The sequence below is a fragment of the Rhipicephalus sanguineus genome, chromosome 5 (genome assembly GCF_013339695.2).
Source record: "Rhipicephalus sanguineus isolate Rsan-2018 chromosome 5, BIME_Rsan_1.4, whole genome shotgun sequence".
Taxonomy (NCBI): domain Eukaryota; kingdom Metazoa; phylum Arthropoda; class Arachnida; order Ixodida; family Ixodidae; genus Rhipicephalus; species Rhipicephalus sanguineus.
In genome coordinates this window covers 196,925,597-196,950,640 of record NC_051180.1, presented here as the reverse complement: position 1 = coordinate 196,950,640, position 25,044 = coordinate 196,925,597, and the positions used below count along the sequence as shown (strand labels likewise).

At 44.9% G+C, this 25,044-nt stretch overlaps 1 protein-coding gene across 4 annotated transcripts in view; it reads left to right on the top strand.

Annotated features, from left to right (window-relative positions):
• The window catches only part of LOC119394558 (fasciclin-2), a 365,260-nt gene that overhangs the window by 263,638 nt on the left and 76,578 nt on the right, over positions 1-25,044 (top strand). For 2 of the 4 annotated variants that reach the window (XM_037661883.2, XM_037661881.2), the window contains exon 13: positions 16,761-16,989. The exons of 1 other annotated variant lie outside the window; for it this stretch is intronic. In XM_037661883.2, coding sequence (XP_037517811.1) covers positions 16,761-16,989 — 229 coding nt within the window. Of the gene's footprint in view, positions 1-16,760; positions 16,990-20,206; positions 20,283-25,044 lie in introns of those variants that run through there. One more of the 4 variants, XM_049415829.1, reaches the window with a different exon arrangement.

Below are 25,044 nucleotides of genomic sequence, written 5' to 3'. Positions count from 1 at the left end.
TTTTTTGTCCCGATTTCAAATATGCAATTATTCTTCTAGGACAATTTGCTGTTTTTAAAATATCAAGTATTTCATATATATTGGTGAGCAAGATTTATTTGTAAATTGTGAGAGTTATAAAGGAAATCAGCATATCACAATGACCTGGTATGACTACTGTATGCAGTAAAGTGAGAATGGACGTTCTAGGCCCATTTGAACAAAAGTTATGGTACAGTAAAAGCTCGTGAATTCAAAGTCACTGGGGCTGTGAAAAATCTTCAGTAAATTAACGAAAAAAAAAATGGCGCCACATACAGGAAAATTACTGGAGTGATATATCTTGTAGAATGCAAAATCTATAATTTTTTACAATGTGAACTCTATAGGTTAGGTACAATTTTTCAAGCGAAAGCCTTAGATGCCTGACCAAACGCAAAAATTGACCGTTCAGCATCCCGTTTAGGTGGCTTCAACATGAGTGAGGCAAAAAATTATCATGTGATGACGCCGCCACATGACGCTATCATGACATCACAAATTGCCAAAATTTGTAATGTCATCATGACGTCATGATTACATCTCATGACGTGGCGTCATCACCAGTGGTGGTCCAGCTACGTCAGTTGTGCCATTTTGCTACAATCCCATATCCCTGCGCCTTGCTGCGCACATTCGAGTACAGCTTGCGCCAACTGCGCCAGAGTTCACTAGTCCACCTGTTTACACAGCATCGGACCGCTTATGGCCCAAAATATTCTTGGTTGCATCAAACACCACTAGAGATTTTCTATAATGCCACCGATGCCCACAACTTGCTCCATTCCAGCGATGCGCTTTTTGTCATTATAATCAGCCTAACCAAACTCTGCGCCACCATGTGTGTCTCTGTCGCTAAAAGTTTAGTGTGCCGTCGATAGTCACTCTTTTTTGATAGGAAACTGGCGATAACTCTTCGAAAAGTGTTTTTTCTTCGTTCGCGAGTCACTTCGCGTACCGCAATGTAGCCACCACGATCAAGCGGCAATAGCAATCAGCGCTATTCACTGTAAATGGTGTCTTCATGCAAATGAAGATTCGGCCGTGAAAAAAGTTTGACAATTCTAAAAAGTTTTAAAAAAGAATGGATGCCTCCTAGTCGCGCTGCGCAACATTTTTTGGTATGCCTTTCGTAAAGCTAAGCCTAAATGCCTATGTAGAGCACGTCCGGCATGATGTGGTGCTACTGCTGCTCACGTCCAAGTGCTCATTGCGCGTCTTGATTGCAAAATTGACGTAACGCGGTGGTAAGCCAGTGCATCTAGAAACTGTCTGCGCAGTCAGCCACAAATCAAGAACAAGTGGCCTCACGTGTCCTAAACGCCGTTAGAACAATCATTGTTGTCGTAAATCAACAAAAAAAGTCAGTTTCACGAGCTTGCAAAGCTTTCCAACTGATTTCCTCCTGCTTGTCGAAGACTATGCTTGGGAGCATGCTCAGCGTTTGTTCGCAAATCTCACAATGCAAGCATTGAGTGGCGCTGCCGCGGTACTTTCTCTTTATTCACAGACTACCTGACTGCGCTGTGCGGTGACTTTGTTAAACTATTTGCGAACATGGGGTGTCGCTGAAGCCAATGTTTCGACAAGTGGACTTGTCTTTCTCACGGCTGCCTTGAAGAAGAGCATGCTTGTAACGATCACTGACCCCGCCCTTTCGTACAAGTTTTCTTTGTACCAGTTTTTCTTTTTTAGAAGACTTTTTTGAATATTTCGAGAACAGGAAGTAAGTGCTCAAGAGAGAGAGAAGCAACTTTATTAATAAGTGCTCAAGCCACAGTTCTTAAAAGTGAAAGGAGAATGTCACTCAGCGCCTCTAACAGTTATTGAGTACGATGGAGCGTCATCCTTAGTGAGTTGTGGCGATTATTGAATGCACTGTCTACGTAGACAACATCAAACCGTATGTTTTCATTCGCAACAAGCTAGTCTTATTTCTTTAATTGTTAGACTGCTGGTTTTCTAGTTAGGGTTTTTTTTTTTCTCTTTTTGGGATGACCTTATGACACCTATCATTCGCAGAAACTGTATGTGCCATGCTTGCCTTGTCGCTGATGCTTCACTTCAACGAAGATATTGTGCAGTGCAGTGAAGCCAGAATGTGACACTCTTTCATGCTAAGAACCTGAATAATGGCTGCTCTCTGGCTGTTGGCCTTGTCTCCTTGTTTACATTGCAGCAGCATTTCCTGTATGCACACTAATATGAATATTCACTGAAAATATAGACATGTTCTGCTCCAGGTGATCCTAAGTTCCGTTTTGGCTGCTTTAGACCTGCTCCAAACAACAGTTCCTCCTGCTCCAAATTTGCTCCACAACAGACTTTATCCTGCTTCGAAAATTGCTCCAAATCATAAACTGCCTGGACCACCACTGCATCACATGACATTGTCATCTTGCACTGCCTCCGGGATCAGTGGGCCGATCACAGAGGCAGTGCAAACCACATTAGGTGCAGAAAGTTTTTGCAGTGGGGTGGGGCAGGACGGAGACATCAACTGAAGAAAAAAAAGAAGATGGCTTTTGCCTTTTAGTCATCTTAGTCTAATGCATAAGGGGCCCTGTGAGCTTTCTCAAGAAATGATGGGACTTACTGTCCAAGACGTGCTTCTCGCAAATATAGTCGCGAGGCAGGAGCTCTCGATCTTTCCTTGGTATGGCATGAGCCCACGCTTCCAACCTCACTGGGTCACTAGAAACTTTGAAGACAATTACCATCTCCTTGCAGGATGCGTACACACTGTTTCAGTTCGGCACGACACATTTCTGCCCCATCCTAAAGGAGCATTGGTGGAAATCTGCGAAGTGCTTTCCTTTGTTCACGGAGTAGTACTTCTTTCTCCGTGCTTTTGTTGTGGCGTGAAAAGCGCGCGCAAACATGAAGAAGCCAGCACCGCTGACAAAAGGCGGAAGCCACTGAGCGCACTAAAGAGACGGAAGGCCTGCAAATTGCGAAGGAATGCACGACAGCTTGCTGGTAGGAATTGGGAACTTACCCTCCCAAAGCCACCTATGCAAGTGTGCGCACAACATGCAAGCGAGGAGCGAGGGGCCCATGCTTGTGGCAGACGTTGTCTGCTCTGGGGCCACACTAATAGCTCCTTTCAAGTGCTGTACAGCCTATAATTCGGGCAGTGTCTATTAGGTATGCAGCTAAAATATCGGTCACATCTACCAATTGACGTTACAGACAGAAATCTGAGAAATTTTACAATATACGAGGCGGGATCACTATTTTTATGCATCGCGTCCATAGAAGAGCATGTAAACGATGGCAGCACACCGGAAGCATTATCTGTCTTGCTGCTGCGAAAACCACATTTCTTCCGTGATGCTATTGCGTGCCGCCCTCGCGCGCTGCTGCGGCTGAGCAGTCTCTTCTAAAAATACTTGTTTCTCCGTGGCTACAGCATCCCGAAGGTCGACTGCACTGAAGCACAAAAAAAAAAAAAGAATTGCTGCAACTATAAGGGGAAGAATAACCTCCGACTATGTTCTTTAGCCGGCAGCAAAGAAACCCAAGAACCCAGAAAAGGAGTGCACTACATAACTCGAGAGTTCGGCAAAGCATGTGTTCTTGCACATCGCTGTCGCCATTTTTGAAAAGGTGTTTGCCGGCATCTCAGATACATGTCTTGCGCTCCCACCTGCTTGGTCTGCTCGAAGATGTCCTGTCAAGGTTTGTGAAACTTGCTGTTATGAAGCAGTAAGGAAGCTTGCTACATGTTTGCTACCAAAGCAGGGAAGCTCAAAAGAATGACAAGGGTTAGGTCATTGGCCAAGCAACTAGTTCGTTAATTTCAAGCCGCAGGAGCAGCACGAGTTTTACAGTGCTGTGCAAAAGTACTTCATCATGGCATGCGACTACATCCGTCTCGAGTTTCTTTCGGAAGATGCTACTCTGATACATGCTGAGGTTGCTAATTTGAAAGACCATTGATTGCATGTCTTTCAGAAATGTTCTTTTTTTTGCAACTCATACCAAAGCTCTTGACGCTTTAGAAAGGGAGTTTGCGAAGCTGCAGGTTTGCACCACTTCTACAGATGGACTGAACGAAGAAGGAGGGGACAGCAACTGAAAGGAGTTCAGCCAGTGCAGAGTGCAAGTATCGTCCTTGTGCGATAACGCTCTCGGAAACGTCCTTCTCGCAAAATGTCGGAAAAATGGATTTTGTTACAGTAAAACATACAGCGATGATCTTTTGGAGAAGACGAAATTGGCTGCAACAAAACCCTTACAAAAAACGAGTTCTCGATGTTCATGTTATTGTGATCATATGAAAATCTGGGAGTAAAATTCTTCTTTCCTTGAAAAAACAAATGTTTCGCCGCAAGGGCGAAGCAATGGACATGATAGCGACAAATTGGAATGTTATATGAAGTAAAGCTAGCAGCTGGCTCTTTTTTACAAAACGCTCGTTTAAGCGAATACAGCCGCACCAGGGCGTGAAGCGGTTTTCATGCAGTGTGTCGTCTCAATGCGAATTAGAAGAGCATTGACACAAATTCTACATCTTGTTTTTTCTGCTGCTATCAGTAGCTAACGACTCGCTTATAACAGCTGAAAACCTCGCTTGCTCGAGCGCGCGACGGTTAATTATTTGAAGATGGTCTTACAGTGCCCAGTTACAGTTTTGGCTTCAAAGAGTGCCTAGTGTTTTCATGTAAACATAGCTCGATACGTGAGCACAAAAACCACATTCACACGAGCACCGCATTCACAACTCTTTTAAATGAAGGCTTCCTGGGTGCTGCTATAATCACCTCTGGAATATTGTAAATAGGCGTGACCCCCTAAAAATGCGTTGCCGAGGCAAGTACTCCCATGCGAGTCCATAAGGGAAATGCCCCCTCTTTCCGTTGAAAACAGGTCAGCTAGGATTATGGCAGCCAACACACTCGTGATGGCTGTGGGTTGGTTACATTAAAGCCAAGTTGGTGTCGTGAGGTGGGGCGTTTCAGGTGCATTTGCGCGACATGCACTTTAAAATTTATATTAAATGTGGTATAAGCTATATTAGCTGTTGATATTTTATAAATGATGCGTCCGCACAAATCTATCCCACAAGTTATGTCGCCTTCAAAATTTTGTGTCAGTACTGCTTTAAGGGGAGACGGGGCTCGAAGGCACTTTTTTTTAATATTCATCGTAGAGCAATGAAACTTGGGGTACTTGTAGAGATTTTTATGCTGGTTTCAAATATAAAATTAGTTTTTTTGTAAGTTGTATACGTTTTGTTCTGCACCATGACAAATGTGTAAAGCATAGGCCTTGTAGCCCCCCTATTTCGATCCCTAAACTTCTATATATTTTGACAATTGATGGCTCATATTACTCCAATTGAACTGTAGAGTGCCGAAAACTATCCAGAAAGTGCATAGAAAATATTTGCTAGACGTGAGAAATTCAGACATGGTAAATCCATTATTACCCAGACCCCGGTAAATGTTTACTTGCGAATTTTCTAATATGCATAAATAATATTGAGATTTGGAGGAGATAACTGCACTCCTCACACCTTAGAGAAAATTTCGGCAAAATTTCATGCACATCCAAGTGCCAGAACTACGAAAAACAAGAAGGGCATGCTGAAAAAGTTGTCAAAAAGTGTGTTTTGAGAAAAACAAAGTTTAAAGTTAAAATTGGATGTTTATTTATGAAAGAGGTAACGAAATCCAATCAAAATTGCACACAAAAGAGGTAAATTGTTCTTCTAGTAGCCACTGCCACTAAAATGAGTCAGCGCCATAAGTTTCTTCTTTACAGCTTTTTCGAGCAGAGTAGCTATTGCGCAAGCTCCCACTGTCGTAGGTTCTGCTTGCGATCGGTCCGTCACTCGCCGCCCCTACGCTGGCCTCCTTGCTCGATGCAACTCGCCGCAACGCATACGTCATCAAAAGAATACTTTTGGGGCACTCGCTGTTCTCGCATTGTAGTTCCAGAAACGACGTCTTTGCAAGGTCTTTGCGTTTGTAAGCTGGTTCCTGGACGCGTATTCCGGAATGGTGACACGTTGGACACAATGCACTGATCACAAGGATGTTCAATGCTGTTCAGGATGTTCAATGCTCAGCGATCAAGGAAGACTCTTTCTACTGTGATCTTTCTTCGTCGTCGAAGAGTCCGATCTTCTCTTTGAAAGGCACTGACATACTCGAACGCCGCGGCAAACTCGCCTGAAGCATCGCCGTCGCTAGGCCTCACGGCAGCAGACGCGCTTGCCGTTCGGCGAGTGTTTGGCTTCGATTTGTGCTGGCGTCCTCGAAATTTGTTCACCGAGCGATACTTTACTGGCCGGTGACTGCGCTTGCTACAGTTCTCTTCATCCATGATGAAAATAAATACGCGAGAGAAACGTTCTTCAGCTGCATAGCTCGATGAAACACTGCCCCTGCAAGCAGGCTTCGCAACACGCAAGTCGCGCAGCGCCCAATGACGGTCCCCGATCCGTACCACGTGATTTAAAAGCCAGTCGCAGTGCTCGAAAAGCACGGCAAAAGCATGCTTTCTTTATTATTTCTTGGGCTTCCGCAGCGCTCGAAACCGTGGTTACAGTGAAACCTCAGTGATACGAATCTCACGGGACCACCAAAAATATTCGTATCAGCAGAAAGCATGGAAAATTAGCATGCGACAAAAGAAAGCTGGCGTACATTTTCATTTATTGTTTTTCAGGGCCGCAGCAACGTCCGCAAGAAACCTGAATGACTGTCAGTTAAGTTTTTAGATGTCGGCAATCATACCAGCACTCATAAATATATGGCCCATAGGCACGTATTTAATGAACCAGGTGGGTTGTGACCGACAGCAGTAGCCCCTTTAAAATTTTATTTTTTTTGCATGACACCGGAGTACTGCAGCAAAAGTAACGAAAGAAGCGCTTTGACGCGATGGATCAAGGCCACAAAAATTCATGGTCTTGTGTTATGATTTTGTTATTGCGGAGGTGTTGGGGATGTTTTTGGGATATTTACGGCCATGCCCGCACAAGTGCGACCTCAACGGTCGCGCATGTTGACACTGTAAGGCGTGACTCCTCCGCAAAGACCGTCCTGGTCTTCTTTCGGTCCTCGTCCACTTTCATAGGATGTCTGATGCACGAGGCATGCACGTGTAAACACAGTACAACGACAGGAGCCCGCGTCGACGCGTTAGAAAAAGAAGCATGGCACTAATATCCTCTGTAATCTAAATGCGAAGGCACACGGAGGCACTTAAGAGCTTCGAAGATTCGCGCACACAATCTCTGAGGCCGTGACGCGTCTGAAGGTTTATTCTGACTGTAAGAAAAGTGTTTTTCTGACACCGTGATTCTGACAATTTGGCGGTGCGGCGCGCATGCCCACGCTTGCGTTCCAGCGCTCGCACGTGCTTGGCGCATCTTCCGAGACAGGACGGACAGCACCTCTTCGTACCTGTGCGCTAACATACGTTCGTATCAAACGTCACTGGGTGAAAATTGGTTCGCAACAACCGTACTCCATTGCATTGCAGGCTAATGGGCCTTGGCCGGGACCAACGAAAGATTCGTATCACCCCGAAATTTGTATGAGCTGTTATCCTATCATCGAGGCTTCACTGTATTTGGAGATCTCCTCATGCGATCCCCAATAGCGAGCGGCTGCGCGTTATAGGCCGCGAGGCGCCAGAAGGCGTCACACTTTCGGTCAAGATTAACAGGCACCTTGTGCTCTTTAGACGCAATTTTAACGCATTTCCAGTTGAGTCTCGACTTTGATTTTTATTTTTGGAACAGTAGAGATATTAATCTTAACAAAACAGGTGAAACCGAAAAATGGATAATTTTTGAAAAAACTCGCGTTTTTCAACCCGCATCTCCCCTTAAGTGGAGAGAGCATAGCACATAATAGAGTATCTGAGCCACACCAGCACTCGTGACCACCCTGTGCCCCGCCCTTATGCTCCTTCGCCCAACGAAAGACGGGCGTTTTTTCTCTGTTTGAGAAGCCAGCAACAACAGGCCTTGCACGCAGGGCGATGTTATGACTCGTGCCCTTCGGGTGACGGAGACGGCTGGGTCGTTTCATCTCTGCTTCAGCCGCACTTTTACTCGCACGTAGAATAAACGATGCGTAGGCGATGTTATTGATTTGGACTTTGTACAGAACACGGCTAGTGCGGTATGCACTCTTTCACTCCTCATATTGAAGATATTTAGCGCAACTTGGCATTCACTCGAAAAACACACTCACATTCACACATGCTTCCACTCAAGAACACACCCCACACACGTCAGTATGACATCTTCAATATGACAAGTAAGCAACTAGCCCAACAACAAGTTCTATTAAGATACTTTTTCACTTTTTCTATCGCTGAATAATTGGAACACTTTCTGCTCGCCTGTACTAGTGATGAATAAAGGGATAAAGTGAATTTCAGACAGCTAAACAACGGTGGCATTCCTGCATCAGCAGAACAAGATGGTATTCTGCATTTGCTGCTGTCGAGAATTGTAAAAGCAGTGGCATTTTTTTGTCGCAAGGGTGAAGCAGTGAATGCGATAGTAACAAATTTGAATATTATACGAAGAAAGGCTCGCTCTTTATGGAAACACGGCAGCGAGTAAGGTGGCCTTCGTGCTGTCTATGGCTTCAACGCACACTTGGCCACGAGAGCTGAACAAGCTGAGAGCAGTCCCCTCGGAGAGCGACCACGCCCGGTCAGTCATGGTACTACGCATTACCCCCCTCTCCCTAACTCGACTCCTTTCCTGCGACATCACCTCCGCTTGAACCACATTCGCTTTCCCTCCGACGTGCAGGGCGATGTGATGGATTTGAACCGGATGCGAGACGGCTCCTGCAGTGTCCTAGATCTGGTTGCTTCTCCATGGTACACCCCTCTAAGCTGAACTTGGACATACCCCAATACGCAACAAATGTAGCGCTATCCGACCTTAGGTTCTTTGCAAGAAATGAGCTCCGCAAAAACACCAAGTGGTCGCGGCTTGCAATTTTAATTTCAAGAAAGGCTGCCTGCCTTTCTTCAAAGCTTGTGCTCAAAGTTGTGGATAGATTGCCACTTGAGTACAAATTGACCGTAGGTGCAAGCTGTTTGGACCCTCTGTACGCATTGCCTTTGGAAGCTGGTCGCACGCAACTTACTCTGGCATTTGATGTTCTTACTGAGCATCACTCTGGCATTTGATGTTCTTACTGAGCATCAGGATGACTCGCTTGCAAGCAGGCTTAGCCCATCGTTCCTACGTGCATGTGTGCTCAGAAAGCACTGCACAGACACAACTGGCACATTTTTACAGGAAGCACCACGGGCTTGATACTCTGTGGACAGAGATATGTCTCGTGCTCACAGCAACACTGCGTTATAGAGGGAGGCATTTTGGTCGACAAGGTGCGTCCTTTTCAGAATTTGCCGGGAAAATCGCTTATAGCACATAGAGTGGCGCACGATTCCATCTTGGCTGCAGGGGCCGTTATGAAATTAGAAATTACCAACAGAAATTTTGGGAGAGTTCGCGCTCTCTGCAACGTCTACAAGTGGCAGCTGGAAACAATATAGAGCAAGGGGCAGGAAACATAAAAACTGTAGAAAAAGAAGCAAGCATTAACGTTGATGAATGAGTTGCAAAGAAAAAAGAGCAAACAGTTCTCATTGAACCGCGCAATGTAAGGCTTCTATCTTTGAAGAAGAAATAAGCACTTTCAAAGGATAATACAAGTGCTTTTGGAGAAGGGCAGTTGCAATAAATATCTTCTCTGTTCTCTGCTCTTGTTTTATCTAATTCGTGGTCATTTTCTGCAGAATGGCCTTCATCGCATCAGTCAGGGAATTTTAGGTGAAATTGTCAGTGAAAACCTGGAAAAGTCAGGGAATTTGATTTATGCAATTTTCTAGACGCCCTGTTAACATACTTTGAGCAAGAAATAACAAGTTTTGAGGTACCAACGGATATTTCATTCAAAGAAAACAAAGTTGGTTGCAGTTAAAAAAATTTTCAAGCAGATATTTTTGCGCATAGATGTTGGCTGCTACATTGTATAGATCTATAATAACAAACTTACAAAACTATTGAAGTATCTTAGGATACAAGTGGAAAGCATCGTATCAAACACAATAATCGCGGTAGTATGTTGTATCTGTATCTCAAATACTTCTTGCTTGAGTAACATGTATCATAATACAACTTGAAGGTATCCTTGCCGAGCCTTGCCAAGAAGCAGCATTTTCTTTTTTTGCCAGAGCTGGGTCACTATGTTGTCCTTGGGCGGGATCGCCTCAAGGTATTACAGGGGCCTTGGTCACCGCACTCTCGACCCATATGGGCTCACCAAAAATGAAAAGGCGGCATCGCAATGTGGTGCCCAATGTCAAGGGCCTGATGCAGACCAATGAGCCAGGCTCCCAGTTGACTGTGCCCTGTATTGGTAGATTACAGGCACAACTGTGCCAGTATGCTCCATGCCTCGCACAGAACTTGGCCACACTAGGTGGTTCACGTGCCGATTGCACTGGAGGAGTTCTCAATATGCCGTTACACTTCGGCCACAAAACACGACTGCTTTTCTTGAGCCTGAGGAACGTGCCTTGTTGTGTCATGGGCTGCTAACCTAGCAAATGGTGACACATCAAGGTGACACAGCGCTGTGCCCTTCTTTTCTTTGTCTGCGTTTGTCGTGCTGTTTGCCACACTGAAGCTGCAGCATCTTGTGCGTAGTACACAAGATAACTGGTGAACTGAGTATCCAGAGATGGAACCAGTACTACTGTTACTAGTGGAATTTGCTGTGTGCATTTATAACATGCACAAACGCAATATTTGCTTAATAGTCGGCAATTTCCTTGCACTGTTGCATGATCGTAAGCGTAGATCCTGTGATTATAATTTAATCTTTCACATACTTCATGGCACAGTTGTGCAGGATTCGAATCCCGGCCGTGGCGGCTGCATTTCAATGGAGGCAAAATACTTGAGGCCCGTGCACTTAGATTTAGGTGTACGGTAAAGAAGACCAGATGGTCAAAATTTCCAGAGCCCTCAACTACGGTGTCATAATCATATCGTGGTTTTGAAATGTAAAACCCTAACAAAGGTTGTTATTATTAGTTGTGCAGGATAGCTAGACTGTGCGCGTTAAAAGGAATCTGTGAACGTGTCACTCTAACTTTGGTTTAGTTGCTCACACCTTAAAGAATGGTTATGTTGACACGATGTAGTTGTGTGAATTTTTGCTTGAAGCACGCCAGATGTGCATTACCTGTGACAAGTATACTAAATCACAGCTTTATACAGAGTGCTGTGTATGGGTAGGGAAGGTGACACTATTGAAACTCGGTAAGGTTTGGACTGATGCCGCAATGATGCTTGTACAAAGCTAGGTTTGATATATTGATTGGCTGTTTCATTAAATACTGGGACCGATGCATCAAATCACATATTTACTTTACATGAGGCCCGCACGAAAAGGTAAAATGGCTGCCCCACCACTAAAAATGCAAAATTGCTAATTTCCTGACATCCTCATTGTTTCTTTGTTTGTTAATACTGTTAACCCCTGAAGGGTCGTTACAAGAATGGAAATACAATGGGTAGATGCAATGCAGACCAGAATCGCACGCAAAATAATGGCAGATAGTAATAGTCAAGGCATGCTTGCTTCATACATATTATTCACAGATCACTGTACAAATAGCATCAACCAGCTTAAGGAGAAAGAAAGTAACTTGCTTATGAAAAGCCCATGTATTTATTAATAGTTTGTTGACTTGGTACTGCCGTTCCTGCACATGTGGTTTATATTGATGGGGCAAAGCTCAGATTATGTAATCGGCACCAGATTGAACCAGTCCGTAGCCATGCTAGGCAATTTAGAGGGACAGACAACCACTCGGCACACGAATTGAGATAACCCCACTAATGGAAAAAATGTATTGGCTAAAACAAACCCTGTTTTTCTCATTAAACACAGATTTATGTTTTTATTTCTTCACTAAAGTCCCGAAAAATGACAATTGCCACCCACGTGGCAAAAAAAACGAAGATGCATATCATCCCGGTCACATGACCCTTTTACTGGTGTATGTGGTTAGTGGACTCTATACTAGTGTTGAAATTCAGTACACTTTTTTTTATTATGTAATCTTTTCTAACTTAAAATTTGCAGAACGCCTTCGTTTGTACTGAGCAGAACAGTTTCAACAACTTCGCTTGACGTATGATTTCATGCTCATGAGCGGTAGCATGATAGTTGTTAGCTGTGCGCCTAGCGGCAGCTGCCGACGATTTGGAGAAGTACCAGGAGTGCCTGTTTGCGAGGCAGTAAGGGGTGTTCATGTGATGACAAGCATTTGGCAAACTTATTCCACCTGCTTGTTATATTGAAAAACAGTTGAAAATGTCAAGGTGACTGTGGTTAACCACAGTTGCACTCACTCCCATGAAAGCAGAACACTGATCGTAATGAACAGTTTGTGAAGAGGGCTATCTGCATCGCTATAGCTTCTTAGTGTTACTTTTTTAGAGGCATCTCAGATTGAAAAATTTTGCTTCCAAAACACCCATGTGCTTTTGGAATCGACCACTGCAGGTTTAACCACAACGGAGTGGGAGCTTTTCGTAGAGCCGTAAAAAAATTGATCAAGAAAAATCAGCTGTCAGTCCCTTTAACTCTGAAAGAATCCAGATTGAAAATAATAAAGGACACAAAAATTCGAAGGGCCCCTGCAACACCTTTTGAACATAGCAAATAAAAACATGGTTATTAATATCTGGGGTTTAACATCCCAAAACCATGATATGATTATGAGAGACGTAGTAGTGGAGGGCTCCGGAAATTTTGACCACCTGGGGTTCTTTAACGTGCACCTAAATCTAAGTACACGGGCCTCAAACGTTTTCACCTCCATCGAAAATGCAGCCGTGGCGGCCGTGATTCGATCCCACGACCTTCGGGTCAGCTGTTGAGCGCCATAACCACTAGACCACCGTGGCGGGGCAAATAAACATGGTTGTCAAGCGATGTGTAAAATCTGAAGTCATGTCACGTGGGAACCCAGTGTTTTTTTTACTTGGTGCCTGCCGTCTCTCGAGCACTTGACCTGTTTTAATTTTACACTGGAGTAAACAGGATGGTTACTGGATAGATTGTTTAAAACGTTTCCCCTTGGGATTGCCCAGGGCTGAGAAATTGCGGTTACTGCAGCTCACACGATGGCTAGTACAGTGATGTGCTGAGTATGGCTCACAGCTTTTATTGCCGTAGAAAATGACTGAAACGACAGCTGTCATAGGAGCAGTATACAACTGCTGATAATGCAGTGACTACAAGGTTTACGACTACCAGACGCCAAAGGTTGCACTGAAATGTGACCTGCTAGTGCCTACTCGGCAGCACTCGTTCCTTTGCGGCCATTGAAACTCTCTCTCTCTCTCTCTCTCCCCACGCACTCTCCCGGCTAGACCCCTCCATCCAAACACCAGTGATCCCACCCAACTTTGCTGGTACATATCACATTTCCTACTTATCTTTCTGTGACTCCGTCTGCAAGGCTGTGCAGTCTGAGCTGTGTTGCACGAGCATGCCACCTTCTCTGCCTGCCAACGTATCTTCGCACCCACCTTTTGGCCTTGCTTGCCTCACTTGCGGCATTGTGCGTGCGATAGTCGACGTCGGTGGTTTAGAGCAACATAGTTTGGGCTGTGTGTGCGTGTGTGTGTGCGTGCGCGCGCATCCAACAGTTCAAGTGATGCAATTCAAATTGTGTGCATGAGTTTAGGATTCATTCAAGTTTAATTTTATTCAGCGTCTTTCTTACAGAATATATGGAGAGAAAAATGCAAGGATAAGTGGAGTAGCGTCAATGTCCTTCATGACGAAATGTTGACTCTACAAAGGGTCAGCGAGATTGTCCTGCTACTCGTCACGAGGACAATTTGTGGCTGCATTATGAAGGTTGTAGCGTCCAGACCTCTGGTGGCCCTCCTTGTGCAGAATATTCGTGTTCGCAGTGTGTGCCCCTTTGTAGCCCCCTGCCAATGCTCATCGACCTGTGCTCTGCCAAGCATCTGGTCTTGGCCGTGGTAGCCACATTTTGACACTGCTTTAACATCCAGAGCTCTACTGTATGTCCTTCACATCCCCTGCATTGCTTTGAGATGAAAAGCCTCAGCAGCCTTTAGTTGGCGAGAATGGGCTTACTGGATCTGGCCGTGAAATGAGCAGCTAGAGTGTGTTGCGTATGTGTTGTCACGTTGGAGGAGCATTGCTATAACATTCTCGTATTTTTTGTCTAGCTGCTGCTGCATTTGGGCACACACGCTAGTATCATAAGTTCATCCACTGTGGGAATGGTGTGAATGTTACTATAATTTGGCCATGTTTTGGACGCTCTTGCTGTGTCCCTTGTTGTGCTAGCCCCACATGACATTGCTCAAGAGCAGTTGAGCATTGTCCTTTGTTCATTCCACTGCATAAGTTATCCGTGCACTTCTAGCTGGGTTCACAGGAAATTCAAGTAGCATAAAACACACCACAGATGATCAACTACTTTAGGTATTTCTTTGTTTTTTTTGCATAGTATTCTGTAAACAGTAGAATGGTAAAGCTTCAAAGGCCAAAGGACATTGTTTTTGTAGAATGAAACCTGAACTTGAAGCCAGAACAGCCTAGTTTAGAGAAATGTACTATTATTAGCTCACTAAATTTCTTTATGCTTGTGGTGCAAAGGGACAAATTTTCCACTAGCATTTCATGAAAGCTTCAATTACGTGCTAGGATCTTTGCAACATGAGCTCAAGCTTGTACAAAAAAAAAATATTTTTTTTAACGTGCAGACATGAAATTTTTATGAAACGTCTAAAATATGTATGGGGAAAGCTTTCCTGACCTTGAACGTAGGTTCTGTGACCATTGGGAGATTATCTCCCGAGGCATGCTTTGAGTAATGGCAGGCAATTTGAGCATGTAGCCTACCTCAACGTGCCACTGACTAGTTAATATATTGGCTTGCATAAATGTACCTGCTCATATGTGTGTTCATTTTCAGTAGAAACTGTTTCAGTTGATGGTAGGTCCTGTGCTCAACTGTCATCCTTATCCCTTCATTCTTCCCTAACCTTGAATCTGCACTAGTTGGTTGAGTTCTGTAAATGAGTCATCTCTTAGAGCAGCAGGTGCCAAGTTTAGACTTGGCACTTGGCTAACACCAGAAAGTGTACCTGCTTATCATCAGCTCAGTGCTGGTTCTACTTTTAACGATGATAGTCTTTCTTGGGGAACTTAGACGCAGTAATTTTGGTCTGCCTGCCTGCCTGTCTGTCACCCGATTCAGCCACCTGGCCAAAGTTCTTTCTTTCCATCACACTTGAGCGAGTCTCTTGTCATGGTCTCCAGTCTTTTGCACTGTCACTTTGCCACAGTAGCAGAGTTGCCATATGCTACCGAGCTAACAAGCAAGTAATCATCACAAAAGAAAGACAAAACAAGCAGAAATTTAATTAATTTTCTCATTCTCAAAAATAGTTTTAATTATAATAAAAATATATCACTCAGATATGAAGGGGTGTTGAAAAAATCAGTAATTATCTTGTAGAGCGAAAATATGCGGAACTGTGAAAGAAAGTACATATTTATTTTTAAGATTGTCTCCAAGGTAGTCTCCATTCGGTTGAATGCACGTTTGCCAGTGCATGCTTAACTTCACTTGTTCATTCCCCCAACGTGTGTTTGACTTCAACACTCAACTACACAAAGTTATTGACAAACGTGCTATTAGTGAACAACAAATGCGCTATTGGTGAACGTGATGATCACTAAAATAACTTATATTTGGTGGGGAAATGCAAATAAGCCCAAAAAACGCGACAAGCGACTGGGAGATTCGACAAACAACTTGGCGAAAAAAGAAGCCCAAATCCGCTTATTATAAGCGGAACTGGCAACTCTGCATAGTAGGCACATAGGCTGTGGTTGCAGATGTAACATGCTTTGTTCTAATTCTACGTCACTAAGCTCTTACTTTTTTTGCTCGTGAACTGGTTATATAAAGATCGGACATTAGCATTCTCATTCCTATGACAAGATTTGCAGCAGCACAGAAAATCTGCCATCATGGCAACAGAATGCTGTAATACGTGGGGCTGTAAATTTTGACAGCACTGTTAATTTCTTCTCGAGGCACACAATAACGATTAGAGGCTTCGCTGCTTTTGTGGGTCTGCATAACAACCAGTATTATGGGTGATGTCAGAATGCATGTTCCTCGTACAGATGCCTCTCAGCACAGTGTGCATGTCTGTGACTTTTGTTTTGCTTGTGCTGCTTGCGCATGGTTGTTTTGCCTCTTGCATTACACATGGTAGTTCATGTGCAGTTTTTACTTGCGTGGAACCTGCATTGGTATTGCAAAAGTCTTGAGAATTTTTTGTGCAATACTTTTGCAAGCTTCATACAGTAGCAACATTGGCAGCCTGGTGTTACCCGTCTAAGCTTGAATGCGTGTGCTGTACTCTTTGGCAATGGTCACTTGCAGATTAGTTGGCAAATATCAACTTTAACGTGAGTGGTGTCTGCAATATGCTTGCAAGACTTGTGCCTACTTGTTGAATTTATTTTGTTCTGCCCTTACATTAGTTCATATATGGCTTGTGAAGGGCCTATTTTTGGAGACAAGGACTTGGACTGTGGAGCAGTAAATTTTTTGCCTGTCATCCGATGCATGATTATGGTGCAAACAAGAACTTTCACCCCCCTGGACAGGCGAGGTGCCCACGGAGGAGCATGGCAAGCAGCAGAGCCGTCTAGGCGGCCTGGGCCTCCCACTCACCACGATCATCATCATCGTTGTGGCCGCAGTGCTGCTCGTGTTGCTGCTGCTCGACGTGGTCTGCTACCTGCGCTTCCACTGGGGCTTCCTCTACTGTCTGCGGCACTCCTGCGGCGGAGGGCACGCACCCGCCAAGCCCGCGGCGGATGACGCCAAAAGCAGGTGCGTCGTTCGCGTCACGGTGCCGCTCTCTGCCGATGAAAGCTGCCAGCAGGACAACAAGCCACTGTTTGGGGGTAGCACTCACGTGGCCTTCACGTGATGCTCTGTTCACGCACAATTCAGGCACGGTTGCTGGAAAGGGCTTTTTTTTTGTGGTGCTCACGGTCTAGAAATGTACCTCTCTGATCGCAGCAGGAACAGTGGCCATTTTGGGCACACACTAGACCCCACATCACGGTACTGTGGCTTGACCAATAGGGAAGGCCCCAAGTATTTCATTTTTGTAGGCATCTGAGATGTTTGTTTTGTTTAAAGCACGAGAGGTTTGTTCAACAAGAAGCTCAGGGTACGGAAAAATCCAAAGTCCACTGTTATTTAAAAAAAAAAGGAAAGTGTGCCATGAAATGTGCCTCATGTTTACATCTAAGTCTGTTTCTATCTTCCCTAAGGAGAAAGAAAAAATTGAAGGCCCGTAACTGCCATATCCAAAGATGATACGTGGACCTACATGCTCCTCAATGTCTGCGTTCTCCTTAAATGTTCCATGTGCGCATTCCTGTAGGAATATTAGTTGTAGGAGTAAAGGGGCATATGTTTAATTGAAGTATTGCACCAGGCTCTTGAGCTACCACGAAAATGCTTTCCTTAAATCTTCAGAGACATTCGCCGTCTTGGAATGTAGTTTTCATTTGTCTCACTGTAATTTCAACTAGATTAAATGTATGGCTGCAAAGCACACTTCTGTCTGCGATGGGAAAGACTTGAGGGTCAAAAAACTAGCAGTTCCTAGAAAACTTGTTGCGCCTTGCCGTGTAATTATGGTGGGTGCAGGGACAAAACACGCAAGGCTCTCGGATATGTCTCTACTATATAGAAAAGCTGTGAGGGATACTGTGCAAAAGTGCAGCATTGTGTTGTGCCAAGTAGCTGCATGTGCGATATAGTGAATGCCTTGCTGCACAGTGCACTGCTTCTTGTGTCATGAGAAACAGTCACACCAACAAAATGGCTCGGTTTTGAGCCGTGTAGGAAAATTTCGCAAAGTGCATATGTCTCTGATATGGATGGCTGCACATCGGGGATTTTATTTGTGGTCCATAATGATGTGGACTTGCAGTTTATAGTAAGCTTCACTGTGACATAGATTTGTAATGCAGCAGGTACTACTTGTGTAAAGAGCAATGCAGTGAAGCACACTACCTGGCGCCGTTTGTTATTGGAACGAGGTTGGAAGAGCGGTCTGTTATGCATATTGCACGAGAAAGGTGTAGGTGGAAAGCACCTTCGTGCCTTTGAGACTGTCCAAGATGTGCCAATTTCTCAGATAAACTTGTATTTCTAATTATCGATATACAGTGGAGCCCCGTTAATTTGAATGCTAGGGGGATTGGACACTTGTTCGAATGAGCCATCTTTGTGCCAAGGATTTCATTCGAGATGCCAGCCCTGCATGCTCTGGCACAGCACTCCCCTTCTATGCTCTTTCTCTGTTCTCATGGGTATCGTATATTGCCGATTATAAGTCGACCCCCCAACTTGCAACCCCTCTAGAGGAAAAAAAAGTTGACTCCGAACACAGCCTCATGCTGCGGCCATAGCTCACCAATAAGTTTTCCAGAAGAGGGAGTGATTCAAAGAAACATTTATTTGCCCATGAAACATTGCTTACGACTCGTCGTCGCTTGAGAGAAGGACGCAGTCACGGTCATTGCCATCGTGTGAACCACCACTGCTGCTGCTCACCGTCGGAACGGGTGCTGGTGGTACTGATATGTCGCACGCGGACCATGTCGGTTGGCAGTGCATACCAGGCACCCATTGCACCACTTCACTCAAACAAGCATGCCTCCTCAGAGGCAGGGCATCGTCCAGACTTCGGTCCGTGAAAGGAACAGCGTGTAGTAGCGCATGCGAAGATCTTGGTCCTTTGTTTTCTCCATTCCCTCACGCACTTTTCCGACACATCAAACTGGCGCCCTGCTTCAACGTTGCTTTCCGACTCTGCGTTGAGGATCACTTGCCTCTTGAAAGCAGCGATGTACTGTTGTCGGCGTAGCGGTGGCATCTTGGCATCCGTTTGGCAGCGTCGCAAATCGCGTACACCACTGCTCGCAAGTGAACCGAAATGCAGAAATGGCGAACAGCCGTGAGTGCAAAAAGACGTGAAGACGCTTGTGGGCGCATGTGACTGAGATGTGGTTTAGTTCCCCGCGAAGTGTTGCCAGCCCACACGGCGCTGCCAGCTTTTCTGTGGAACGCCAATGGTTTGTCAACGAATCGTTTCTATTATATGAAAACAAAACTGCAGGGCGCATCGCAAGATAAATTCCGCTTTATTCACAGAGCATCGTTCACCCTCTATCAAAGGTTTGAAATGCTGCTTTCGAGACAGTGTTTCCAAAGCAGTTCGCAATAATGCCGTGCGGCGGTGATTTTTAAATGCGCTCCGTAGTTTCGCCTCGCGTGGTTTCGCTATAGTTCGCGATTGTCGTGGCAGATTGCAAAAATGTCCGGCTCCGGAAGCGGCGCCCACGCGTTGGGAGATAGCTGTTGCTGCGACTCCACTGCCTCTGCAGCTGATGTTATCGATGCATCGAATAGCAGGAAATCCGTGGAAGACGACCTTTCGTCAGAACCTACAGATAAGTCGACTTTACGATTCCGCGTATAGGTCGACTCCAATTATAGGTCGACCCCCGAACTTTGGAAGGTCATTTTATGAAAAAAACGTCGACTTTTAATCGGCAATATACGGTAGTTTCCTGCAGCTCTGTCAAGGCAGCAGGCAGTCAGAGAAGCGAATGCCCCTTGCACCATGGCACCGCATGGAACATCCACTTGGGTTGGCTGTTCTGCGTGATGTCGTCAATGGTTCTTACTAGCTAAAACTGGCAAGGCGTTTCTCTGGCGGGACCACCTGTGCAATTTAAATGATTGAGACCCTACTATTGAACGATTTTGCGATCCCCTCAAGTTAGATGTGTCCGCGTTTGCTGCTTTTCTAGTTTGAGTATTTTCCTTTTCATGGGTGAGAGAGATTTAATTTTAAAGTTGAAAACACTGTGCCAAGTCCAGGATCACAATGTTCCAAGTATGGGGTGCTCAGCCCAGTGTCAGTAAGGGCATCAATGTCTCATCCATGGAGGTCATCGTCGTGTGACATGTGCCTAGGCCTAGCCCACCAGTGTGGTTGAGCATTGTACTTCCATCGCTGCAGCCCTCCCACAGTGACCGAAGCTGATGGAGGGAAGACAAAGCCTGAGAAGTCCATCGAGTAAGACTCGTCCTTTTTCTTGTGCCTCGGCTCTCTTTGGTACCACTAACTCAGCGTGACCATCTACTTCTTTTCCCGGTTTGGTTTCAAGTTGTGCTCTTGTTTCGAGCTACTAACTGTACATGAGACAGCGTGTCATGCCAATCCTTTCTCCAGTTAACATTTTTGCTCCTTTCTGGGAATGGTATTGCTGAGAGGTTCTGGAAACCTACGCTTGGAGCTAGCATGCAAATTAATCCTTGTTTCCTGTGTGCATATTTTACATGGACATTAACAGTGCCAGCCAGTACTTCACTCCGAAATGGGCATTCACTTCAGTCGGTGGATGGGAGGCTGGCTGTCTTCCTTTTTCTCTTGGCACTCGAGCGTAGGCGTTGCATCTGCGTTGGTGTCCTCTCACATCAGTTGTCCATTTATCCTTGCCTTCTTTCTCCCGACGGTGCTCTACAACGAAACCCACATCTGAGCTAATTGTTTTTTCTTATTCAGAGTGATGGTCACTGGTCACCTGTTGCAAAGCTGCATGACACAAAATTGTGAGTGTTAGATAACTTGCAAGATCAATTTTTGCAGACGAAATATCTATCACGAATATAGCCTAGGTCATGCTTAAAATCAGTTTTATAGTGCCTGCTGTGTAATTAAGCCCACTACACAGCACCTCGTGATATTGACATCAAGTTGGCTTGTGTCTTCATCTCGAGACGAGCAAGGTGGCACTGAAGAGCACATTCTGTCAGGATGATGCTTGCATGCATGCATTGTCATTCTGTGTGGCGAGCCGTATATGCATTCAAGCATCCCTGAACCGAGAGCGCTGTCAAAATGGCTCTCGGTGATTAACTGTTGCACACACGAGGTTTCCTAGTGTCACAAGTGGGTCATTAGCTATGTATTGCAACAGAAAGAACACGACAGGTTTTTTTTTTGTCTCACTATTCTTTTAATGTTCACATTCTTGATGCAAGGAAAATCCTGATGTAGCATTTGCATTATTGAAGCCTAGCAGGCTTATTTTTCTATCACTCCAGACTGCACAACCATTGGTGCTAGTATACTGAGCCCTATGTCCTTGTTGCACATCTGTGTGGTGTTGAAGAAACATCACTTCTGTACATTACTAGTCGGAACATGCCACTGGAGATAATTAATTTCTCATGGTGCCAGACAAGTGAAATCGCAGGAAGGTGGAGAATCGACCAACAGCTCGCAGAGACCAATTCATTCTCAAAACATTGGCCTTCTTTTGATCAGGCACTTTAGGTTGAAGCAAGGTGATTTGAGGCTGCCTTTTCTGCCTTCCCTATTGTCTGGCACCAACTGAAATGAATATGCGTACCTGCTTCATCCCTGTGGTCACTTCAATACTTGCTCCCAGCCAGGGGAGTTTATCTGACAAGTGTAGTAGAGCTGAATGCTGTGCGAGTCGGTGCATAGCTTAATGCAATATTTGTGGTGCAACTGAGAATGATGAAGAAAAAAGAGAGAACACAGGATAGGGCGCCAGACTTTCCATTACTTTTTTCCGCACATCACCTAAATATATATTGTTATTCAGAAATGTGCACACAAAAAGGGCGCAGTACATGCATAGTATCACACAGCACTATAAAAAGAAACTATTGCCCGGCGCAAAATAAGCATTCCCTCTTGTTCAGAGACACTGTAGGAACTGCCATCGTGCTTCTTTGTTTGGTGGCAGGCCACTTCCCATGCTCTCTCCTATCACACGCGTCTCCAAACAGTCGTGAGCAGCCACACGGCAGATGTGAAGCCACACCATTCTTAATCAATAGTGCATGCTCCCTTAGGCGACCATTGATGCAGCGACCGGTTTGGCCTATGCGCGATTTTCACAGCTCAACGGAATTTCGCAAACAACAACCATCATGCAATGCAGAATGGGCTTGGCATGCTTCTTTTCACACGAAAGTTCTTAAGAATGGACCAATGTCTTGCTTCAACCCTAATGTTCCTGCACATGAACTTCTGGCTCTGAACTGCCAAGTCTCCTTGAGAGCTGAAGAACAGGACTGTGTGCGTTCAATCCCGAGGAACAAGGACGCAGCCCTACAGAGTTTTCGACAGAACACACTGTGTCCATCAGTGGAAATAAAATGTCCCTTCTGTACAAGGAAGCTGGTGTTACCGCGGGGCCTTTTCGTGAACAGCCTGAGAGGCTGTTCAGTGTTGTTGTGACTGAAAGGGAGACTTTCTGAAGCACCTAAATAAGCTCCACCTTGATATGGCCCCTTAGCCACAAGAAAATCCAGCCGCAGTCATGGATTTTTCGAGCAGTGGAAGCAGCTTTTGCTATGCATCGAGTATCGATGTCGAGGAATTTATTTTGTCTCATAATAAAATTCTTCCCTATGTTATAGAATGTATTGGTGGTACAGTCGAACACGGATATATCGAACCAACATATATCGAATTTTCGGCTATATCGAACTCGTAAATTATCCCCTTGAAAATCCTCTGTAAAATTATAGGAATTCGCACATTTATATCGAACAGTATTTTTACCCGCCATCGGATCTATCGAACACCGCACGAGCTGGAAGGAACGCTTCCGCACTTGCTGCGCCCCGCGACCTTCGCGGCACCGCGCCTCCGCCGACACCCGATACGCTCAAAAAACGTGAGGGCGAGAGGGCTCAGACTGTACTCCTGTTGGGCGCATTCTCCAACTTGCAGAACGGCTTTTTCTTTTATTCTTTCTCTTCTCTCTCTCTCTCATGCTTCCTCCGCGTCACCGTCGGCTTGGAGAGCAGGAACGAAGGAGCCGGCGGCTTCCTCCTTTCGCCTTCTCTTTCTTTTTTTTTGTTGCTGTTTTGTGAGTTTTGATCAGCCAACCACAGCCCGCGCCTTTCGTATTTGCTCAGCCAACAACAGCTCGCGCCTTTCGTACATCGCTGCTGCCCTCGCAGGTAGCCCGGGTAGCCATCGCCGCCATTGCGACTGATCACGAGCGCTTTTTTGGCGGAGTCCACTTCCGTGAGTTGTCGCATACCACCGCATTCCTCTTTTGCGTGCATGCTGTGCGTGCTGTGCAAAGGCACTGCGGACGGCATGAATTTTAGACTTTTTGTGTAGCAGTGCTGGAAAATTTAACGTTGCACAAAACAGACGAGGACTAGAAAGGAACACTTAAACAGACAAGTGCAAACTAACAACTGAAGTTTATTTCAGGAAACACTGATACTTATACATGTAAAAAAAAACGTCACATCATCACATGCTCAGGCTCTATCGCGACAAAAAGGTGATCTCTTTTTCTTGGAGTGCTACTGATGCGCAAGTGATGCACTTGTCTCCAGCACGTGCAATGTAAAGTGCTTCGAGGATCTCACCGGATCGTGCCAAGAATTTAGTCTGATTAAGAATCGGTTTGCACTTGCAGCGTTTACAGTGCTCCGACATATGTCCTCCCACGTTATTATTTACAGTCCACTAGTGCTCACGTGCCCTCTCATTGTAGCAGCGCTCCGTTTGACCTATATAAACTTTGTTGCATGTCAGCGGCACTTCATAGACGACATCTTTTTTGCATAAGGTGTACTGTTTCACGTGTTTCTTAGTGCAGGGATCCGGTCTCACTGTGTTCATCATTGGACAAATCTTAGACAATTCACATGGGACACTGAAAAACAAGATTCACATTATGCCTTTGCACAGCACTCTTCAGATTGCGCGAAACCCTATGCCAATAGGGAATGACATGCACCCTGCTATTTTTTCTGGGCTACCCGCCTGCCTTTCCTTTTTTGAGCTTTTGAAGAAGCTGGTAACTAAATACGAAGGAAAACTGGCTTGTGTCAGCCTGGTTACCTGATTTTTAAAGCTTGATTCTACTCTGTGTCCAGCGTTTCGAAGACAAAGAAGCAGGCCAAGATAAGCAATTTTTTTCACACAAATAAAACATTCTGTTGCATCGTGTGTGTGGAATTCGTTGTCATTCTTGATTGCGCCGATTGTAGGTGATCGTCCGCCACTGGTAAGGTCTCGGGACCTGTATTGTTCTATATCGAATTTTTCATATATCGAACTAATTCGCGATCCCCTTCGAGTTCGATATATCCGCGTTCGACTGTAATCTTAGCACTGATTTCTTAAATTCTTGTGGTTTATCAATCGACAATTTTTTGACCTTGCTTGAATTCCACTTGAGCAGCACAGTGCAAAGACATTACCGTGTGTAGCTCCTGTCCCATGTAATACTTTTCACGTATATACTTCAACTCTGATCTTTGTTCTAGAGTATTTAGATACGTGGATGATTTTCTTGTACAATCGATCCCGGTTATATCAAACTCGGATTTATCTTATTATTGGCTATATCAAACAGCTGAGAAATCCCCCTGAACATCTCATGCAAAAATGTAAGGCTGGTGCACATATATATCAAACACTCTCACAATGAAACATTCAGTATGTCAAACACTGTGCTTCAGGAAAGCCCTGAAAGTGAATTTTTCCTAACAAACATTGATCACCTTTCGGCGGTGTTCTTTTATGTTCCGATCCCTCTTTTACACGCAGGTGGTGAAAAGATGGTGTCATTGCATTGCGTTCCATTGGTTGGTTGTGCAGCGCTTTGAGTGCACAGTCTTGCTTTGCGCGATCTGCAGGTTGTGACGCGTGGCCATAATGTTTTTCAATGAGGCCATTTGCTTAACACTTTCGTGACCGCGGAAAAATCGGTTGTTTTTGGCTACTCTAGGAAATATTTTTTTCCTGCCACAGAAAATAATTGATGCTAAAGTGTAGGGTATCAAATG